Source organism: Thalassophryne amazonica, chromosome 7 (genome assembly GCF_902500255.1).
Source record: "Thalassophryne amazonica chromosome 7, fThaAma1.1, whole genome shotgun sequence".
In the NCBI taxonomy this organism is placed as follows: Eukaryota; Metazoa; Chordata; class Actinopteri; order Batrachoidiformes; family Batrachoididae; genus Thalassophryne; species Thalassophryne amazonica.
The window spans coordinates 91,113,481-91,134,283 of NC_047109.1; the positions used below are offsets into that span (position 1 = coordinate 91,113,481).

The following is a 20,803-nucleotide window of genomic DNA, read 5'->3' on the forward strand; positions in this document are numbered from 1 at the left end:
GAGTTTAAATTGTTTAACTCCCAACAATGGAGTTCTTCACAGTCCAAAGTACTTTAACACTGTTTGGATTTTAAGTTGTCATTTTTGGGATACTGACTGTGAGAATACACCAATAAAAAACATTAGGTCGAGTTTTTAATCACAAATTTTCACGAGGATGCAAAAACAACACTGTCACTGTTAAGAACACTGTTAAGAACTGACAAGAACTAGTCTTTCAGCTGCCACTCAACTCCTGGACAGAGTTAAAATCACACCTTTAAAAGAGTTTTAAAAAATATCTTGAGTTGAATCAGGACTGATTTCATCAACTCTGCAAAAGACTCAACAGCAACAATGTTCAAATAAAACTTTGAACAGTTTTTAACATCAACTCTGAAAATTTGAATACTCTAGAAGATTTTAACACTCTAGATTTGCTCTTCAGTATTTACTTATTTATAGTTGATTAAAAACACAAAGTCATACATTCTGGATTTTTTGACACAGTCTTGATTTCGATCTGGATTTTAAATGCCAAATGATAAATTTCTCTTCTGTATTGTAAGAAGAAAAAAAGGTCATTCTTAATAACATTCTCTTTGATGTATCTGTTATACACATTTAAAAATATGAAGTGATTTGTTATTTAGGTCAAAGGTCACAAGAGGATTTTCTAATCATTTTTAGGAAAAAAATATTTAATTGCAGCAAATAAAACATTGGAGTAATTTAAGGCTCAAATCAGCTCTCATACACTCAGTACATACTGACACTGTTACCATGGTAATGCTTCAGTTTTGACAAAGCACCCTTCCGTCTCAAGCACAAGGTTTTGGGTTCAAACCCCAGCCTTGCATTCATTGCATCTGGGATAAAATGTGTGATAACTGATACGACAAGCTCAAACAATTATTTTTAGTTTCATTAGAGCTCAAAGAACAACTGAATTTAATTTGGATTTGGAAGAAATCAAGGCTTGGGTTTTCAAACCATGAGGTTCAGCACAGAGAAGAATATCACCATCTCATCGAGAAACACTTCACATGTTGACAGAATGTGAAGCCTCAAAATGTTCACTGTGTCAAAAGGTCCACCGGACTTATCAGCAGGTCAGAAACCCTTATCACAAAAGTGTTGAGATGTTCCTCTTTCACAGTGATTTATCACAGTGTGAACATGTATGAACCACAGAGTTTTTACTGGGAAACTGGATGATTTACAGATGTGTCCAACAGCAATATGTTGTGTGGTTGCCCAAAATGTTGCTGTCACATGTGACCCTGCTGGGCTGGTCTTACAAAGAAAAAAAATAAAAGCATTGTCTGAGTTTGCATGACATCATTTCCTGAAAAAATATATGTGTTAGAAAACAGCAGCTACAGTACGATTTAGCAATAAGGAAGAAGTCCGCTGAGGGCACGATGATTTCCTTTTCACTGTTTGGACTCTGTCTCTTCTCTCTGGCACAGGCAGCTTTGGGACTTCATCCATCTGGTAACTATGGAAATCCTGTCCAACAGTTAACTTTTTCATTGAAGTTTATTATTCTGAATGTCTGCTTCCACATTTACTGCATATAGCTTGAAGTTGATGATGATGATGAAGCTACTGCTTATTTTTAACCTCCTCATTTGTTCACCTGAATGCTTTCTTTGCCAAATAATCACAATATTTCATTTGCCCATCTGTCTGAACTTAATGTTAGTCTTAAAATTATTTGCAAGATATATGTTGATAGGCTCTCATGGACACTTACCTGTTGGCATTTTCAAATAAATGAATAAGTACATGCATAAATCTAATCGAATCTCAATAACGCCCAAGGCTAGAGAATAATTTCATTTTAAATGACCTAGATGTCAGTTTACTTTTGCAATCTTTCAATATTCTGTTTTTAAAGTGGAATAAACATGTGAAATGGGTGTTATGTGATTTTAGAAAATTCTTTTATCACTATACAAAAGAAGAGTACCTAAATAAACAAATATTTTGGCTTAAAATTTAAAGAACAAACTATTTCTCCATACTTATTTTTTAACCTTAACCTTGGGATTAAATAACACTAAAAATGTGTTAACTTTCAGTATAGAGTTTCTCGTGTACAGGCCGAACATTCTGCAAGTTACGACATTCTATAATGGCTGTCGCTCAACAACGAAGCAGGTGGCTGTGTGGGATAAGAGTTGGGCTACCAACCTTTAGAGGAAGGTGTGAGTCCAGGTGTGTATTTCAGGTTACCTGTCTGTCCTTAAGACACTTTATCTGCATTGTCCATGTGCACCCATCTGTAAATGGGCACTGGTCTTGGCTGGGGAAGTAACCTGTGATGGACTAGTGTCCCACCCAAGAGGAATCACAGACCTTCACCCACATCACGCTTCAGACAAACAGGGTGGTAAACCAAGATTTGCCGAGAACAGGTGAGGTTTTGACTCACTGGGTGCAATGTGGGAAAATGTTGGTTTCTCAGAATGCAAAAGATGGGTTAGGCTCTAAACTTTTCAATCGCTCCTTGTAGCTTTCTTACTACATTGAGGAGGGCTTTAATTTTAAAGTCCTTCACTGTATTATAGCTTTTGTTTACCCATGACAACAGGTGTACATTCCTGTCCGTGAAATATGCGTCAGTGGATGGGTGGCGCCATATGTCAAATCATTGTATAGAACAGAAAAAAGGTGAAACCAGTGTGAGCAAATGTTTGGATGCAATATGTAAAAAATGGTGATGGGTTTTTTTTCAAAACAGTCTTACGGATTGTCGTGATTCAGCAGCACAAAATATCCATGAATCTATTGGTTTGTCATATTGTCATGAAAAGTGCAAAATTTTCATCATGGGTGCACAAATTCATTCTAATTCATTCCGTGATGGCTGCACGTAACTTAAAGTGCAGCGGGGGGGATGCTTACGGTTAAGGTTAGGGCTGGGGGACTGGGCTGTTTTGTTTTTTTTTTGGTAGGGGTACAAAATTCAGTTTCCACACAAAACAGACACCGTGCTTATTTTTTGCCTAAATGCTTTTTTCAGGTTGTGTTCAATAACTGAAAATGGTTCTGTAATTAAATTAATCCATGGAGTTTGATATCTGTATTTATTAACCATTTGAAAAAAAAAGTATAACTTGAAATTAAATATTTGCATCAAGATTTTACTATTTTTCATTGATTTATTGAACCCAAGAGCCTCTGAACACGAGATAAACTCTTTCCTGACAAAGATGTTCTGTTTGTTCACTCAAAGTAAACAACTCAAATGATTAGAGTAATAATTCTTTCATTCATTCAGTCCCGACTAAAGATTAACCTGGGCTATAAATCCTCTCACTTTGAACCACACTTTATTTTTCAGATCATGTGGTCGTGTTTGCATCCTTGGGAAATAGTGTTACTTTGCCATGTGGCAGACGCCCCATTAAATCCTGCTCCTCTGTTGAGTGGTACTATGCAGACTTGTTTGCACCACCCACCACAGTGACGAGGGGTGGAATCTCCCCCAGGTTCAGCCTGCTGAAGGACTGCTCTCTGCAGATAAATCACCTGAAGCTCGATGATGCACGACATTACATTTGTGTCAAAAGCGCATCCAACTCCAGTGTTTCACTTGAGGTTCTCCAAAGTAAGTGAGACTACATCTTCAACACATTTAAAAACATTCTGCCATAATATTTCACAAAAGTCACAGTTTTGGGTTTTTTCTTGCTTGGTAGTTACTCAGAGAGAAGCGTCTCCAAACTGCATCATAGAACTACACTGTTCCCTGAACACATTTCAAGGACTTGTTCAAGTTTGTATCCACGATGGGATTCGTATCAACTGGCTTACAGAGGCTAATACACCCATAACTGGAAGGAGGTTTCGCGTTGAAAAGTCAAATGACTGCTTCTCCAAACTGATCATCAATAAAAAACTGACAGATCATTACAGGAAATGGACATGCCAGCTAACACAGAGAGGGAAAGTTAAAGTCTCTGTCGGTCATACAACCACAGTGAAAGGTACTAAATTGGATTCACCAGCAGAAATAAAGATGTGTGTCTTTCACACAGTGTAACTCGTGATGCCTTTTCTTCAGGTGGTTTACAGGAACTGTTTGCTGCTGTGGGTGAGCCTGCGTCACTCCCCTGTGGAAACACTTCCTTTCTCAGTGTGGGCGATGCTGTGCAGTGGGATGTAGGTGAAAAGCCGCTGATGGGTGAAGGCCAAGTGGAAGGTTTTCATGTGAACCAAGACTCTTCACTGGTCATTAGTAATGTGAGCCGGATGAACTCTGGTGACTACCAGTGTTTACTTTCCACTGGAGAGATGATCAGTAAGATCAGGCTGCACACGCTTGACAGTGAGTGATTGAACTGATCATGTGTTAGTCACAAAAGGAAGGTGAGCTTGACTTGCTACTTCCTGCACAACCAAAGATGATGATAGTCCTTCCTTGTGTCCCTGCTTTCTTGAAAAGGGTTACAACCCCTACAGCCACCATCTCCTTCCTTCATGGAATTACAATCCCAGTTATTACTGTCCCTTCCTATAAGTGCTGCAGTTTGACAAGAAGACAAGTAAGGCTTGAAGTGTAGGCTGTCTGAAACAATAAACAATGTCCAAAATAGCAGCAACTGTCATATTCGTTAGCCATGACACTATCATTTAATTTTAGGAAGCATATAAATGCTTGAGGAGTGGAGAAGGAATGTGCTGGTTCCCATTTTTAAGGACAAGGGTGATGTGCAGAACAGCAATAACTATAGCGGTATAAGGTTGATCAGGTACAGCATGAAGGTATTGGCAGAGAAGTATGTGAGGGTGGTGCAGCATATCTACAAGGACAGAACGGTGAGATGCGCAGTAGGAATGACAGATTCCTCCGAGGTGGAGGTGGGATTACATCAAGGACTGGCTCTGAGTGCTTTCTTGATCGCAATGGTGACAGACAAGATCAGACAGGCATCTCCATGGACTATGATGTTTGCTGATGACATTGTGATCTGTAGTGAGAGTAGAGAGCAGGTTGAGACAAGCCTGGAGATGTGGAGATATGCTCTGGAGAGAAGGGGAATGAAAGTCAGTAGGAGCAAGACTAAGTACATGTGTATGAATGAAAGCGAGCCTGCTGTAATAGTCTGGTTACAAGGAGTACGGATGGTGATTTAGCTATTATTGGGAGCTGACTAACTAGCTTCACATGCAGATGGGATCAAATGATGCATCTGTCCAGACAATTTGTGAGCAAGTGATGTACTTTGCTAATATGTTTTTATTGGATAATGTTTCCTGCCAACCAGTTAATGGTTTTTATACCTTGCAATCACAACGTTGCGTACAGTATTTGTGAATTAGCTCCACATTAGCGGTAGTACTGATCTTCCCTACTGCAGCATTAATCAAATACTGAAAGATTATTGTTAAAATAAAAAAAATCAGAAAATATAGTGGTATGAGGTTTGTGTTCTTCCCTACACTGATAAAGAGAATGAACCAACTTTAAAAAGTGTTACAATTTGTAAAAACCTGAATGAATGAAGTTGTTTGAACTCAAGTTTGAAATTAAATCAACTCTAACTTACAAACTTAAGTTCAACCAACTTTATTCATTCAGGTTTTTACAAATTGTAACACTTTTTTTTTAAGTTGGTTCAAGCATTCTATTTTTTCAGTGTAAAAGTGTTATTTAGACGTGGCTATGCAACACTTAGCCATATCTGTTACTAATTTTTAATTCTATTTGACATTTTATATCAACTGGTTTTAATCTTGTTTTATTATGTTAAATTCTTTGTAATTTTTTCTCCTTAAAGTGCTATATAAATAAATGTATTATCATTATCGTAATCATTTTCAGTATTTTAATTCATGAAATGAATAAATCTGTTAATTGGCTTTTCGAGGTAACTTCACAAGTATTTCTAAGGTGTAAACACATTTCCTCTCACCTTTGTCTTTACAGTTACTGCAGAGTACACGTCAGGAGGAGGTAATCTCACCTTGATTTGTGTGCTTACCTGTGCGGTTACACAATGCGACCATGACTTTAACTTAACTTGGTCTGGAATGACCCATCTCGGCCAGCGGAGCAATTTAATGAGCTCCAGCAACACTTTTATCTCCAAACTATTCCTTCCCGCTGTTCCACTGGCAAAAAATCAAATATTCTGTTCCGTATACAGAGATGGAGTTTTAGTAGTATCAGTGAAGTGGTACTCTGATAACAGTAAGTATGCATTTTGCTGTTGCATTTGTTCATACAAAATTTGCCCTAGTAATTTGAATATTATGTACACAGCTCTGCAGATACTGGCATGGTTGGCCCTTCCTCTAGGTCTCCTGATATGTTTCATGGCAGCAGGATTTACTTTGTACATGAGGAGGAAGGATAATAAGGATGCAGGTACTGAGTTTGCACTGGGAAAAGTGAAACTTGAGTAAACTTTAAAAAAAAAAATTACTCTAATTTGTCACACCTAAATTTATTCATTTTTCTCAACGTATATTTATAATATTTGACTCTACAACAGACTGGTGGCCTGTCCAGGGTGTACACCTCCTGTGGCCCAATGACAGCTGGGATAGGTTCCAGCTCCCCACTCCCTGAACCTTAACTGGAGTAAGTGGGTATAAAAAAATGAGTGAATGAAGGAATATTTAGAATATGGTTGAAACTGTTAATTCTAAATATACTTTGAAGAAAACTAATTAGATTAGATTAGATAGAACTTTATTGATCCCTTGGGAAGACTCCCTCTGGGAAACTGCGCATCCAGCAGCACACAGGGTAAGAAGCACACAGAGCATCAAAAGTGAAAGTAAAAAAAAACAAAACAAGTTGCAAATATAAATATAAATATACAAATATAAATATGAGAAATACTGCTCACTACTGGCTTACTGGCTACTACTGGTCCTCTCATTCCTGTCCCCTGTCTTCCTGTTACTCCTCCTCCCCCTGAGTGAGACGTTGTACAGTCGGGTGGCCTGAGGGACAAAGGAGTTTTGGTTCTGCACAGGACCAGTCTGTGGCTGAAGAGGCTCCTCTGGTTGCTGATGACTATGTGCATAATACATTCAAGTCAAAAATTAGACTAAAGTTGAGTCAAGTTTCACTTTTTCAGAGCAGTGCAGAAATCTCATTCCTATCAGTATGTAAATTAATGACGGTTTCTGAACTCATTCTCTGCAGGAAATGAATCAGCAGGCATTGGAATGGTGAGTGTAAACTCTTGGTGCTGAACATTTAAGCTTGATTGTTGATTTTATGCTTAGATAATATTTGCAATAACTACCTTTTTTCCTTTTTTTTTTTTTTGCAGAGTCACATTCATGAGATTGCTGAGGATGTTAATAATGATGAACTTCACTGCCAAAGACAAATGTCCACTACTGACAGTTTCTATGATCTCTTACAGGCTGTAAATTAACTCCAGTCTTAAAGTTTCATTATTGCCATTTAAACCTTGATCTGTGGCGTCTCTCTCTCTCTCTCTCACACACACACACACACGTATATATATATATATATATATATATATATATATATATTGTATCACTTCCTGTTCCGGAGCACAGCAGTGTTTTTCTGTATCTGTTAGCTGTTTAATCTGCGCAGTTAGATTGATCTAGTTATCTAGATTACGATTTGTTTCCCAGTGTAATCTTTACGTGCCTTAACTAAAGCACTCCTTCTGCTGAATCACCTCTAAATTATTTACACATTATTCACTTTGCGTGTTTTTAGGAATCCGCTAGCTTAGCATAGGTACTAGCTCTTAGCCGATTTAGCATGGCGGCTTCTCCTGTCTCTCCCGCACTTTTCTGCTCTGGGTGTGAAATGTTTAGTTATTCCTCGGCCTCCTTTAGCAGTAACGGTACTTGTAATAAGTGTAGCTTATTCGTAGCTTTGGAGGCCAGGCTGAGCGAATTGGAGACTCGGCTCCGCACCGTGGAAAATTCTACAGCTAGCCAGGCCCCTGTAGTCGGTGCGGACCAAGGTAGCTTAGCCGCCATTAGTTACCCCCTGGCAGATCCCGAGCAGCCGGGAAAGCAGGCCGACTGGGTGACTGTGAGGAGGAAGCGTAGCCCTAAACAGAAGCCCCGTGTACACCGCCAACCCGTTCACATTTCTAACCGTTTTTCCCAACTCGACGACACACCCGCCGAGGATCAAACTCTGGTTATTGGCGACTCTGTTTTGAGAAATGTGAAGTTAGCGACACCAGCAACCATAGTCAATTGTCTTCCGGGGGCCAGAGCAGGCGACATTGAAGGAAATTTGAAACTGCTGGCTAAGGCTAAGCGTAAATTTGGTAAGATTGTAATTCACGTCGGCAGTAATGACACCCGGTTACGCCAATCGGAGGCCACTAAAATTAACATTAAATCGGTGTGTAACTTTGCAAAAACAATGTCAGACTCTGTAGTTTTCTCTGGGCCCCTCCCCAATCAGACCGGGAGTGACATGTTTAGCCGCATGTTCTCCTTGAATTGCTGGCTGTCTGAGTGGTGTCCAAAAAATGAGGTGGGCTTCATAGATAATTGGCAAAGCTTCTGGGGAAAACCTGGTCTTGTTAGGAGAGACGGCATCCATCCCACTTTGGATGGAGCAGCTCTCATTTCTAGAAATCTGGCCAATTTCTTAAATCCTCCAAACCGTGACTATCCAGGGTTGGGACCAGGAAGCAGAGTTGTAGTCTTACACACCTCTCTGCAGCTTCTCTCCCCCTGCCATCCCCTCATTACCCCATCCCCGTAGAGACGGTGCCTGCTCCCAGACTACCAATAGCCAGCAAAAATCTATTTAAGCATAAAAATTCAAAAAGAAAAAATAATATAGCACCTTCAACTGCACCACAGACTAAAACAGTTAAATGTGGTCTATTAAACATTAGGTCTCTCTCTTCTAAGTCCCTGTTGGTAAATGATATAATAATTGATCAACATATTGATTTATTCTGCCTTACAGAAACCTGGTTACAGCAGGATGAATATGTTAGTTTAAATGAGTCAACACCCCCGAGTCACACTAACTGTCAGAATGCTCGTAGCACGGGCCGGGGCAGAGGATTAGCAGCAATCTTCCATTCCAGCTTATTAATTAATCAAAAACCCAGACAGAGCTTTAATTCATTTGAAAGCTTGACTCTTAGTCTTGTCCATCCAAATTGGAAGTCCCAAAAACTAGTTTTATTTGTTATTATCTATCGTCCACCTGGTCGTTACTGTGAGTTTCTCTGTGAATTTTCAGACCTTTTGCCTGACTTAGTGCTTAGCTCAGATAAGATAATTATAGTGGGCGATTTTAACATCCACACAGATGCTGAGAATGACAGCCTCAACACTGCATTTAATCTATTATTAGACTCTATTGGCTTTGCTCAAAAAGTAAATGAGTCCACCCACCACTTTAATCATATCTTAGATCTTGTTCTGACTTATGGTATGGAAATAGAAGACTTAACAGTATTCCCTGAAAACTCCCTTCTGTCTGATCATTTCTTAATAACATTTACATTTACTCTGATGGACTACCCAGCAGTGGGGAATAAGTTTCATTACACTAGAAGTCTTTCAGAAAGCGCTGTAACTAGGTTTAAGGATATGATTCCTTCTTTATGTTCTCTAATGCCATATACCAACACAGTGCAGAGTAGCTACCTAAACTCTGTAAGTGAGATAGAGTATCTCGTCAATAGTTTTACATCCTCATTGAAGACAACTTTGGATGCTGTAGCTCCTCTAAAAAAGAGAGCTTTAAATCAGAAGTGCCTGACTCCGTGGTATAACTCACAAACTCGTAGCTTAAAGCAGATAACCCGTAAGTTGGAGAGGAAGTGGCGTCTCACTAATTTAGAAGATCTTCACTTAGCCTGGAAAAAGAGTCTGTTGCTCTATAAAAAAAGCCCTCCGTAAAGCTAGGACATCTTTCTACTCATCACTAATTGAAGAAAATAAGAACAACCCCAGGTTTCTTTTCAGCACTGTAGCCAGGCTGACAAAGAGTCAGAGCTCTATTGAGCTGAGTATTCCATTAACTTTAACTAGTAATGACTTCATGACTTTCTTTGCTAACAAAATTTTAACTATTAGAGAAAAAATTACTCATAACCATCCCAAAGACGTATTGTTATCTTTGGCTGCTTTCAGTGATGCCGGTATTTGGTTAGACTCTTTCTCTCCGATTGTTCTGTCTGAGTTATTTTCATTCGTTACTTCATCCAAACCATCAACATGTTTATTAGACCCCATTCCTACCAGGCTGCTCAAGGAAGCCCTACCATTATTTAATGCTTCGATCTTAAATATGATCAATCTATCTTTGTTAGTTGGCTATGTACCACAGGCTTTTAAGGTGGCAGTAATTAAACCATTACTTAAAAAGCCATCACTTGACCCAGCTATCTTAGCTAATTATAGGCCAATCTCCAACCTTCCTTTTCTCTCAAAAATTCTTGAAAGGGTAGTTGTAAAACAGCTAACTGATCATCTGCAGAGGAATGGTCTATTTGAAGAGTTTCAGTCAGGTTTTAGAATTCATCATAGTACAGAAACAGCATTAGTGAAGGTTACAAATGATCTTCTTATGGCCTCGGACAGTGGACTCATCTCTGTGCTTGTTCTGTTAGACCTCAGTGCTGCTTTTGATACTGTTGACCATAAAATTTTATTACAGAGATTAGAGCATGCCATAGGTATTAAAGGCACTGCACTGCGGTGGTTTGAATCATATTTGTCTAATAGATTACAATTTGTTCATGTAAATGGGGAATCTTCTTCACAGACTAAAGTTAATTATGGAGTTCCACAAGGTTCTGTGCTAGGACCAATTTTATTCACTTTATACATGCTTCCCTTAGGCAGTATTATTAGACGGTATTGCTTAAATTTTCATTGTTACGCAGATGATACCCAGCTTTATCTATCCATGAAGCCAGAGGACACACACCAATTAGCTAAACTGCAGCATTGTCTTACAGACATAAAGACATGGATGACCTCTAATTTCCTGCTTTTAAACTCAGATAAAACTGAAGTTATTGTACTTGGCCCCACAAATCTTAGAAACATGGTGTCTAACCAGATCCTTACTCTGGATGGCATTACCCTGACCTCTAGTAATACTGTGAGAAATCTTGGAGTCATTTTTGATCAGGATATGTCATTCAAAGCGCATATTAAACAAATATGTAGGACTGCTTTTTTGCATTTACGCAATATCTCTAAAATCAGAAAGGTCTTGTCTCAGAGTGATGCTGAAAAACTAATTCATGCATTTATTTCCTCTAGGCTGGACTATTGTAATTGATTATTATCAGGTTGTCCTAAAAGTTCCCTAAAAAGCCTTCAGTTAATTCAAAATGCTGCAGCTAGAGTACTGATGGGGACTAGAAGGAGAGAGCATATCTCACCCATATTGGCCTCTCTTCATTGGCTTCCTGTTAATTCTAGAATAGAATTTAAAATTCTTCTTCTTACTTATAAGGTTTTGAATAATCAGGTCCCATCTTATCTTAGGGACCTCGTAGTACCATATCACCCCAATAGAGCGCTTCGCTCTCAGACTGCAGGCTTACTTGTAGTTCCTAGGGTTTGTAAGAGTAGAATGGGAGGCAGAGCCTTCAGCTTTCAGGCTCCTCTCCTGTGGAACCAGCTCCCAATTCAGATCAGGGAGACAGACACCCTCTCTACTTTTAAGATTAGGCTTAAAACTTTCCTTTTTGCTAAAGCTTATAGTTAGGGCTGGATCAGGTGACCCTGAACCATCCCTTAGTTATGCTGCTATAGACGTAGACTGCTGGGGGGTTCCCATGATGCACTGTTCTTTCTCTTTTTGCTCTATATGCACCACTCTGCATTTAATCATTAGTGATCGATCTCTGCTCCCCTCCACAGCATGTCTTTTTCCTGGTTCTCTCCCTCAGCCCCAACCAGTCCCAGCAGAAGACTGCCCCTCCCTGAGCCTGGTTCTGCTGGAGGTTTCTTCCTGTTAAAAGGGAGTTTTTCCTTCCCACTGTAGCCAAGTGCTTGCTCACAGGGGGTCGTTTTGACCGTTGGGGTTTTACATAATTATTGTATGGCCTTGCCTTACAATATAAAGCGCCTTGGGGCAACTGTTTGTGGTGATTTGGCGCTATATAAAAAATTGATTGATTGATTGATATATATATATATATATATATATATATATATATATATATATATATATATATATATATATATATATATATATAAAGAGATCAAATGAAAACCTGTCTTGCAAAGTGAAAGAAAGAGGAAAATAGCTGGGAGCAAATCTGTCATATGTTATCAACACATCTCTCCACAAACTTTGTCCATCCATTACTTTTTGAGATACAGGACTTCATCCACCAAAGAATCATTCTGAGCCAATCACACAGTCTCCACCCTCTGTTGCTATGTGGCAGGGCTGCTAATTATTCTGATTATTTTAACAGGAAGACTAAATAATCAAATACAAGAGCATCTCTTTAAAGCCTGAGATGAATGTTTGTAAGAAATACTGCACAAAAAATAGGCTTATTAAACAGGCATTCAGGCAACACAGCAACTGTTTCTCATCTGGAAAAGACTTACTGCAGGTTATACAGTAGTACTAGTAGATGCTACATTACTTTATGCAAGGCATAAATGCAAAACTGCAAATCCCATTTTTGACAGCGCTTCAAATTTCTGTTGAAAATCATCTTGGTCTTCTTGAGGAGAGTGAAATTAGTCATATTTGACTGCAACAAAGAGAAGATAAATATTATTTCACCGTACTGTCCATGATAGAAAACCAAAGACATGAATAAATACTTACATGAGGACAGGGTTTCATTTTGGAAATGGTTGTATAGACTGTTGATTTGTTGGGCCGTCAGCTCTGAGAGATAAAATGACAGTGATTACAATAGGAGCGATGATAAAACAAGCATCTACGAGCCGATTTACCCCACCCTCTCGCATTGTGCATGTGCAAACACCGGTGATCATCTCTTTGGGACAGCTGCTTCTGTTTCTTTTTTCCCCCTTATTCTTCAACTCATGTAAAGTCTTGTATTGTTTTTTTGTTGTTGTTGTTGTTGTTCAAACTTTGATGTCTCCCACTCAGAGTTTTTGTAAAAATAAGAAATGTAAATAAAGTTTGAAAAAAAAGACAAAAAAGAAAAAAGCTTCTGTTTACGTTTTGCTTCCAGAAACATGAGTCCGACGTGTGGTTTTTGAACATACAATGTGAGCAGTCAGATTGCATCAGAACATCAGGCCGTATAGTGTGAGAACATAAATCGATTCTTTAACCTTCTGGTTAGAGAGTCCGACTCCCATACTGAGGATCGTGAGTTCGCATCCGGAGGGGAGTGAATGGGCGGAGTCATAACAACACAACGCAGAGTGCAGCCGCTACAATGGTACCATGACCCGGATGGGAGTGAGTTTAGGGGGGTGAGTGTAACGGAGGCCAGCAGGTGTAGCTGTGCAGATGTAATTCGTAAACCTCTCTCCCAACAGCTCAAAAGGATTCTCTGGTCACAAGGCCAGATCCCTGGATTTTAGCCTTCTGGTTAGAGAGTCTGACTCCCATGCCGAGGATCGTGAGTTCGCATCCAGAGGGGAGCAAATGGGCGAAGTCATAACAACACATCGCAGAGTGCAGCCGCTACAATGGTGCCGTGACCCGGATGGGAGTGAGTTTAGGGGAGTGAGTGTAACGGAGGCCAGCAGGTGCTGCTGTGCAGATGTAGTTCGTAAACCTCTCTCCCAACAGCTCAAAAGGATTCTCTGGTCACAAGGCCAGATCCCTGGGTTTTAGCCTTCTGCATAGGTGTCAAACTGATTCCAGAAAGGGCCAAGAGGGTGCAGGTTTTCTTTGTAACCACCAACTCCAGCAGGTGATTTCACTGATGAACATCACTTTGAGCAGATGAGAAGAGTTCATCAATGAAATCACCTGCTGGAGTTGGTGGTTACAAAGAAAACCTGCACCCTCTTGGCCCTTTCTGGAATCAGTTTGACATCTGTGGGTTAGAGAGTCCGACTCCCATGCCGAAGATCGTGAGTTCGCGTCCCAAGGGGAGCGAATGGGCGAAGTCATAACAACACATCGCAGAGTGCAGCCGCTACACCCAGCTTAAGATAAGATAAGATATGATATGATACGATAAACCTTTAATAGTCCCACAACGGGGGAATTTATGATCTTACAGCAGCACAGGCACAGTCACAGAAGAACAGTGCAAATATGCAAAAACAAGGTAAAAGAAAAACAATTACCAAAATACGGAAGTCAGGTTCTGTGCAGAATAACAATATATACAGTAGAATAGATATAATATCTAATATCTAATAGGCCACGGATATAGGTGAAAAAACAAAAAAGAAAACTGAGAAGTTATTTTTTTTAATGTATTAGTTTAGGATGTAATGACATTAAAATGTGTTTCATTTTTAGCAAGTTGTGTAAAAAGGGATTACTTTCATATGATACAGTTGGCAAAAGTGAGTTAAGTGCACTCAGAGGCTTAATTGCTAAAATTTTTTTAAATGTGAATAACACTGCAATACAGCAAACTTGTATTTAATAAACAGTCTCTTTCTGTGTCTGTTCCATTAATTTGAAATATAATGGAGTTGCTGCTTGACACACCACCTGTAAAAACAGAGGAGGAGCAATGTAATCGCCAAATTGCAGTGGTCTGGATGTTGCAGAAATAGATTTCAGATGTAATATCAATCAATTAAATCAATCAATTTTATTTATATAGCGCCAAATCACAACAAACAGTTGCCCCAAGGCGCTTTATATTGTAAGGCAAGGCCATACAATAATTACGTAAAAACCCCAACGGTCAAAGCGACCCCCTGTGAGCAAGCACTTGGCGACAGTGGGAAGGAAAAACTCCCTTTTAACAGGAAGAAACCTCCAGCAGAACCAGGCTCAGGGAGGGGCAGTCTTCTGCTAGGACTGGTTGGGGCTGAGGGAGAGAACCAGGAAAAAGACATGCTGTGGAGGGGAGCAGAGATCAATCACTAATGATTAAATGCAGAGTGGTGCATACAGAGCAAAAAGATAAACAGTCAGTGCATCATGGGAACCCCCCAGCAGTCTAAGTCTATAGCAGCATAACTAAGGGATGGTTCAGGGTCACCTGATCCAGCCCTAACTATAAGCTTTTGCAAAAAGGAAAGTTTTAAGCCTAATCTTAAAAGTAGAGAGGGTGTCTGTCTCCCTGATCTGAATTGGGAGCTGGTTCCTGAAAGCTGAAGGCTCTGCCTCCCATTCTACTCTTACAAACCCTAGGAACTACAAGTAAGCCTGCAGTCTGAGAGCGAAGCGCTCTATTGGGGTGATATGGTACTATGAGGTCCCTAAGATAAGATGGGACCTGATTATTCAAAACCTTATAAGAAAGAAGAAGAATTTTAAATTCTATTCTAGAATTAACAGGAAGCCAATGAAGAGAGGCCAATATGGGTGAGATATGCTCTCTCTTTCTAGTCCCCGTTAGTACTCTAGAGTTTAGGTAGCTACTCTGCACTGTGTTGGTATATGGCATTAGAGAACATAAAGAAGGAATCATATCCTTAAACCTAGTTACAGCGCTTTCTGAAAGACTTCTAGTGTAATGAAACTTATTCCCCACTGCTGGGTAGTCCATCAGAGTAAATGTAAATGTTATTAAGAAATGATCAGACAGAAGGGAGTTTTCAGGGAATACTGTTAAGTCTTCAATTTCCATACCATAAGTCAGAACAAGATCTAAGATATGATTCAAGTGGTGGGTGGACTCATTTACATTTTGAGCAAAGCCAATTGAGTCTAATAATAGATTAAATGTAGTGTTGAGGCTGTCATTCTCAGCATCTGTGTGGATGTTAAAATTGCCCACTATAATTATCTTATCTGAGCTAAGCACTAAGTCAGACAAAAGGTCTGAAAATTCACAGAGAAACTCACGGTAACAACCAGGTGGACGATAGATAATAACAAATAAAACTGGTTTTTGGGACTTCCAATTTGGATGGACAAGACTAAGAGTCAAGCTTTCAAATGAATTAAAGCTCTGTCTGGGTTTTTGATTAATTAATAAGCTGGAATGGAAGATTGCTGCTAATCCTCCGCCTCGGCCCGTGCTACGAGCATTCTGGCAGTTAGTGTGACTCGGGGGTGTTGACTCATTTAAACTAACATATTCATCCTGCTGTAACCAGGTTTCTGTAAGGCAGAATAAATCAATATGTTGATCAATTATTATATCATTTACTACAGGGACTTAGAAGAGAGAGACCTAATGTTTAATAGACCACATTTAACTGTTTTAGTCTGCGGTGCAGTTGAAGGTGCTATATTATTTTTTCTTTTTGAATTTTTATGCTTAAATAGATTTTTGCTGGTTATTGGTGGTCTGGGAGCAGACTATAATAGCCTGCTTGGCCTATAGACTAATAGTCTATAGACCAAGCAGGTTTTCGGCACCACTTAAGGTGATGAAGCGACACATAGAATCCAGCCTCAGTGTACCATCGCCTACACAAAAATGCATGATAACCATCCCAGGGTGACAACTGTAGCCAGCTAGGGGTCAATGAAGAATTATACAGAGGTCAAAATGTAAAAATGCTCCAATCATGTTAAAAACTATACTACATTATTTGTCTGATCATAGTGATTCCAAAAAGGTATAGTTTGGATTATCTATGACTGAATGTTCTGGAGTTATGGGGTAAAAACAACACAAATGGTGACAAAGGTCAGTTTCAGTTTGTGCAGGGGTCAAAACGTTGTTCCAGTTTCAGTAATAAATGATGCAAATTATTGTTTGGGTTCATAGAGTTATAAAAAGGAATAGTTTGCACCATCTGTCATGCTTAGTTATCATGTTACATATGTCATAACTCATAGAATGCAATGGACATCAACCTTGTTTGACCTTTACTTTGGAAACCAAACAATCAGCACAGTCAAAACTATTTCATTTATTAATCCTTTTATTTCAACCAATAACTTGCATCATTTTTACTATACTATATACCTTTGTTATATATTTTTACTATACTATACCTTTTTGGAATCATCACGATCAGACAAATAATGTAGCATAGTTTTCAACATGATTGGAGCATTTTAAAATTTTGACCTCTGTGTAATAGTTCATTGACACCTAGCTGATTACAGCTGCCACCCTGGGATGGTTATCATACATTTTTGTGTAGGCCATGACAGACTGAGGCTGGATTCTAATTGTTGTTTCGTCACCTTACGTGTTACCAATTAGGTCAAAATTGATGACTGGCTCAGAGACTATAAATAGAGCTGTGTCAGGCCCAAAATTAGCTTACAGCAGAGAAAGGCCCACGTGCACAGACAGACAGCGAGTGGGGCCGCAAAATTCCCAGTAATTCTGTTAATTACAGCATGTTTAGCTTTAGATTCCGATAGATACAGGTGAGTACCAGTGAACCTCCTATTTTGGGCCATGTTGGTGTCTTTGAACATAGTAATTTGCAGTTATTCTTTTATATATTTAAATAGGAATGTTGACATAGTGGGACATGTCAGGGGTGTTTAGACAGCCACATGTAAAGTAAGGTTTTGCAATATTGATTGATTGATTGATTGATTGATTGATTGATTGATTGATTTGAAATTCAACATGCACTTAAAAACAAAAGGTAAAACCATAACACATTTGACAGTACATGTTCATTTCTGAAAATAACACAAAAAGTTCAAGACTTATAATCCATTTTAGTCCTCAAATAGAAACAAATAAAACAGATAAGACTAAAACAACACAGAAAAATACTAAAATAGTAATAGGATTTAAAAAAAAACTTAACACCTAAAACAATAAAAGCTATTTAAAAAATCAAAATGGTTCATTCTTCCCCTGAAGCTTAATGAGCTTTGTTGCTAACTAAAGGGTCCTGGTAGCCATTAAAGCCACTAATGCTTGTATTTAAATGTAGAAATGAGTCAAAAACAAAACAAGAGAGCGAGCAACAGTGGCCACGAGTGGCCACCAGGACCATGTGATGCGTACTCATCATTATATGTCAGTATTTCATCATCTTGCAGTCATTCCAGGCCTGTCTGCATTTATTTTGTGTTATGGTCATTTTGTATGGTAAAAGATGCCAAAATGTCCCAAAATCAGAGGTGCACTGGTCCTCATCTGTAGCTACCAGAACCCAAAATTTCAGCGAATGTGCAATAGTTTTGACAGAGTTACAGAGTTACTACCCAGCAAATTGCATGGAAACTAGAAAGGAAAAAAAAAGATTTACAAGTTAAGAGAAAATCACAACGCTCACCTTCTGAGGCTGCAGCATCCATAATCTCAAAAACATTCACCGGTGCAAAGATTTCTAATTAATGAGACAATATTAGGATATGAAAACACATCGAGATGGTGAATCCGAAAGAACTAAAGAAGGCTGCAGACGGGTCACACCTGGCTGGCTCTGGTTGTGTGCGTTAATTCTGTGCACAACACATCTATGACAAGCTATGAATCCTGCTGTCAGTGCAGCAGTTAAGGCAATCCCAGTGACGACAGAAGCTACGGTGATGATAAATGTTCTGTCAGTCTTCAGCTGCTCCCAGACATTCTCAGTGGTGATGACTGCTGAAGAAGACAAGATCAAGCTGTGTGAACAGCTGAGTATCATAACCCCACAGAAGGTAAAGCAGTAATGATACAGCTACATTGATGTATCACTTAAACACACCTGGCACAGTCTGTGTTGCTATAATTGGGCTGGTTTCTGTTGTTGTGGCCACAACCACGTCTTCCTCTTTATGAAGGAAACATGAAAGTTGCACATTTTATCATTTAATGATGGCGAGAGCATCAAATCATACTTTTAATATCCCACCTTGAACATGCAGATGGATGTCAAAGCAGTGCTGACTTTGTCCCAGACTGTGCTTACATCGGTACAAGCCACTGTCACTGGAACTCACAGTCTGAATAGTCAGAGTTGTGTTGTTCGAGTTAAATATCATGCTTTCAAGGCCTCCTTTGACCTTTAACCACGTGATGTTCCCCACTCGTCCTGACGTTTTGTTGATAGGACAGCTCAGACGCACCTGTGTGCCCGGTGCTGCCTTCACTGCCTGAATGGTTTTGACATCTGAAAGAATCGTGATAAAGATATTGCATCACTGCAGATTACTTCAATCAAGGAGCAGAGTAATTCAAATCAGTTTATTTATAAAGCGCCACATCACAACCGAAGTTGGCCCAAGGCACTTCACAAGGATAAATTCGAACCCAACCCAATATTACGGCAAGTTTGTGGTGGCATTATGAAAAGCAAATTAATACTAGCACAAGGCTGGGAAACTACCACACCAGTAGAACTGGAGTTGCATCAGCACAGGCATACAGTGTAAAATGTGTGCCAAATTCCAGATAAAGTGAGGGGCAGCCAAAAGTGAAAACAAAAACATTTTATTCACTATTTAGCAATTGCAGCAAATTTTATGTATAGTGCCTCCATTTTCAGAGACCATAATTAACTGGGAGAAAAAAAATCTAAAGATTATTTTTTAAATCCAATTCATCACTTTTACAACCAGAGAATGATTATCTTTAAAAAGAAATTTTTGAAAAAATCTGGCAAAGTTTACCAGAAGGCATATGGGAGGTTTGAGGCTGGAAGTGATCTGTTGCCCAGATGTGTAGCTGCTGTTGAGTTAATGTTTACATATCTCTTACATGACTGACCACTGATTAACTCAATCAATATGTTTGCGTTGCTACTGTAAGAAAGTTAAAAATGTCAAGTTTTATTGATATTTTTATGCAGTCTATAAACTATTAACAGGGTTATTATAAGTACATATGTGTAAGTATGCCACAATAAAAATGTTATTCACTTATATAGACTTGTTAACATATAATAATGTTAATAATAAACATGATGCCTAATAAGGGCCTTGTCATTAATTAATTAACACTTATTACAGGAACTTAATATGAAATATTAGCCACTGTTTAGTGCATTTGTGGAATCCCGCACTGGGAAGGAATCATGTTTCTGTAACATTTTGCTGCTTTACACTCTAAGCAATAAAATGTTGAATTTAATTGATAAAGTTAAGGTAACTTTTTCCACATAACATTGTCAATTAAGTGCAAAACAATATTGTAGCTGAAATTAATTAAATCACATGAAACATTATTACTTAAATCCCTAAAATTAACAACATATATATATATATATATATATATATATATATATATATATATATATAGAAAATAACAGTATTAATTTAAAAACCCTTGTGTTTAATTTCATAGACTATACAAATTTCTTTAATAAAACAGACAAAAATCTCTGTGATGTTTAATTTGTTAAAAAAAATTACATTTTAGAAATTTCAGACTTGGTCTTTCTCTGACTAATAGTGAAGCACTATTATGCTTCAGGCTTGTGAACAGAACTATATACATTATTAAGTGAAATTTGCATCTTGTAGTCAGAAACAAGAGAATCCTCTTTTTTCCTGTTGATAAACCAGTGAGGTGTACATATAAAAAAGGTGCATGCATCGTCTGAGTCTGTTTAAAATAGTTAATGACCTACTCACCTGTGCATTCTGAAGTGATTTGTAAAAGAGCTACAAACAGCAAAGCCAGATCAGAGGAAGGCATCATTTTCTGAGTAATGATGCCAAGCTGACGGGAACAAATAGGTCACATATCACTGTCATTTGTCTCCACCTTTTCTTGGTTCTCTAAGTCACAGTGATGTTGGTGGCAGCAAATACAGTTTCACTTCATCATATTGTCACAATGTGACGAAAACAAAGAGTTGCTCATAAATGCTTCAC

At 38.7% G+C, this 20,803-nt stretch overlaps 2 protein-coding genes across 4 annotated transcripts; one reads left to right on the forward strand and one right to left on the reverse strand.

Moving 5' to 3' along the window:
- The first annotated feature begins 671 nt into the window (after positions 1–671).
- LOC117514531 lies at positions 672–7,451 on the forward strand. Of its 2 annotated transcripts, XM_034175041.1 has the most exons (8): positions 672–1,476; positions 3,332–3,598; positions 3,690–3,977; positions 4,055–4,318; positions 5,921–6,184; positions 6,257–6,361; positions 7,151–7,176; positions 7,281–7,451. In XM_034175041.1, the coding sequence occupies exons 1-8, from the start codon at positions 1,404–1,406 to the stop codon at positions 7,386–7,388; spliced, it is 1,395 nt and encodes a 464-aa protein (XP_034030932.1). In that variant the 5' UTR covers positions 672–1,403; the 3' UTR covers positions 7,389–7,451. The 2 variants fall into 2 exon arrangements, with proteins under 2 accessions (XP_034030932.1, XP_034030931.1); XM_034175040.1 differs by having other exon boundaries at positions 5,921–6,361.
- A 4,758-nt stretch (positions 7,452–12,209) lies between these two features.
- On the reverse strand, positions 12,210–20,777 carry LOC117514532. 2 transcript variants are annotated; one of them, XM_034175042.1, is made up of 7 exons: positions 20,561–20,777; positions 18,841–19,098; positions 18,694–18,759; positions 18,417–18,590; positions 18,277–18,330; positions 12,785–12,847; positions 12,210–12,707 (listed from the first exon to the last, which is right to left on the reverse strand). In XM_034175042.1, exons 1-7 carry the CDS (start codon positions 20,625–20,627, stop codon positions 12,694–12,696), a joined length of 696 nt encoding a protein of 231 aa, XP_034030933.1. In that variant the 5' UTR covers positions 20,628–20,777; the 3' UTR covers positions 12,210–12,693. The 2 variants fall into 2 exon arrangements, with proteins under 2 accessions (XP_034030933.1, XP_034030934.1); XM_034175043.1 differs by having other exon boundaries at positions 18,417–18,587; positions 20,561–20,770.
- Between the last annotated feature and the right edge of the window lie 26 nt (positions 20,778–20,803).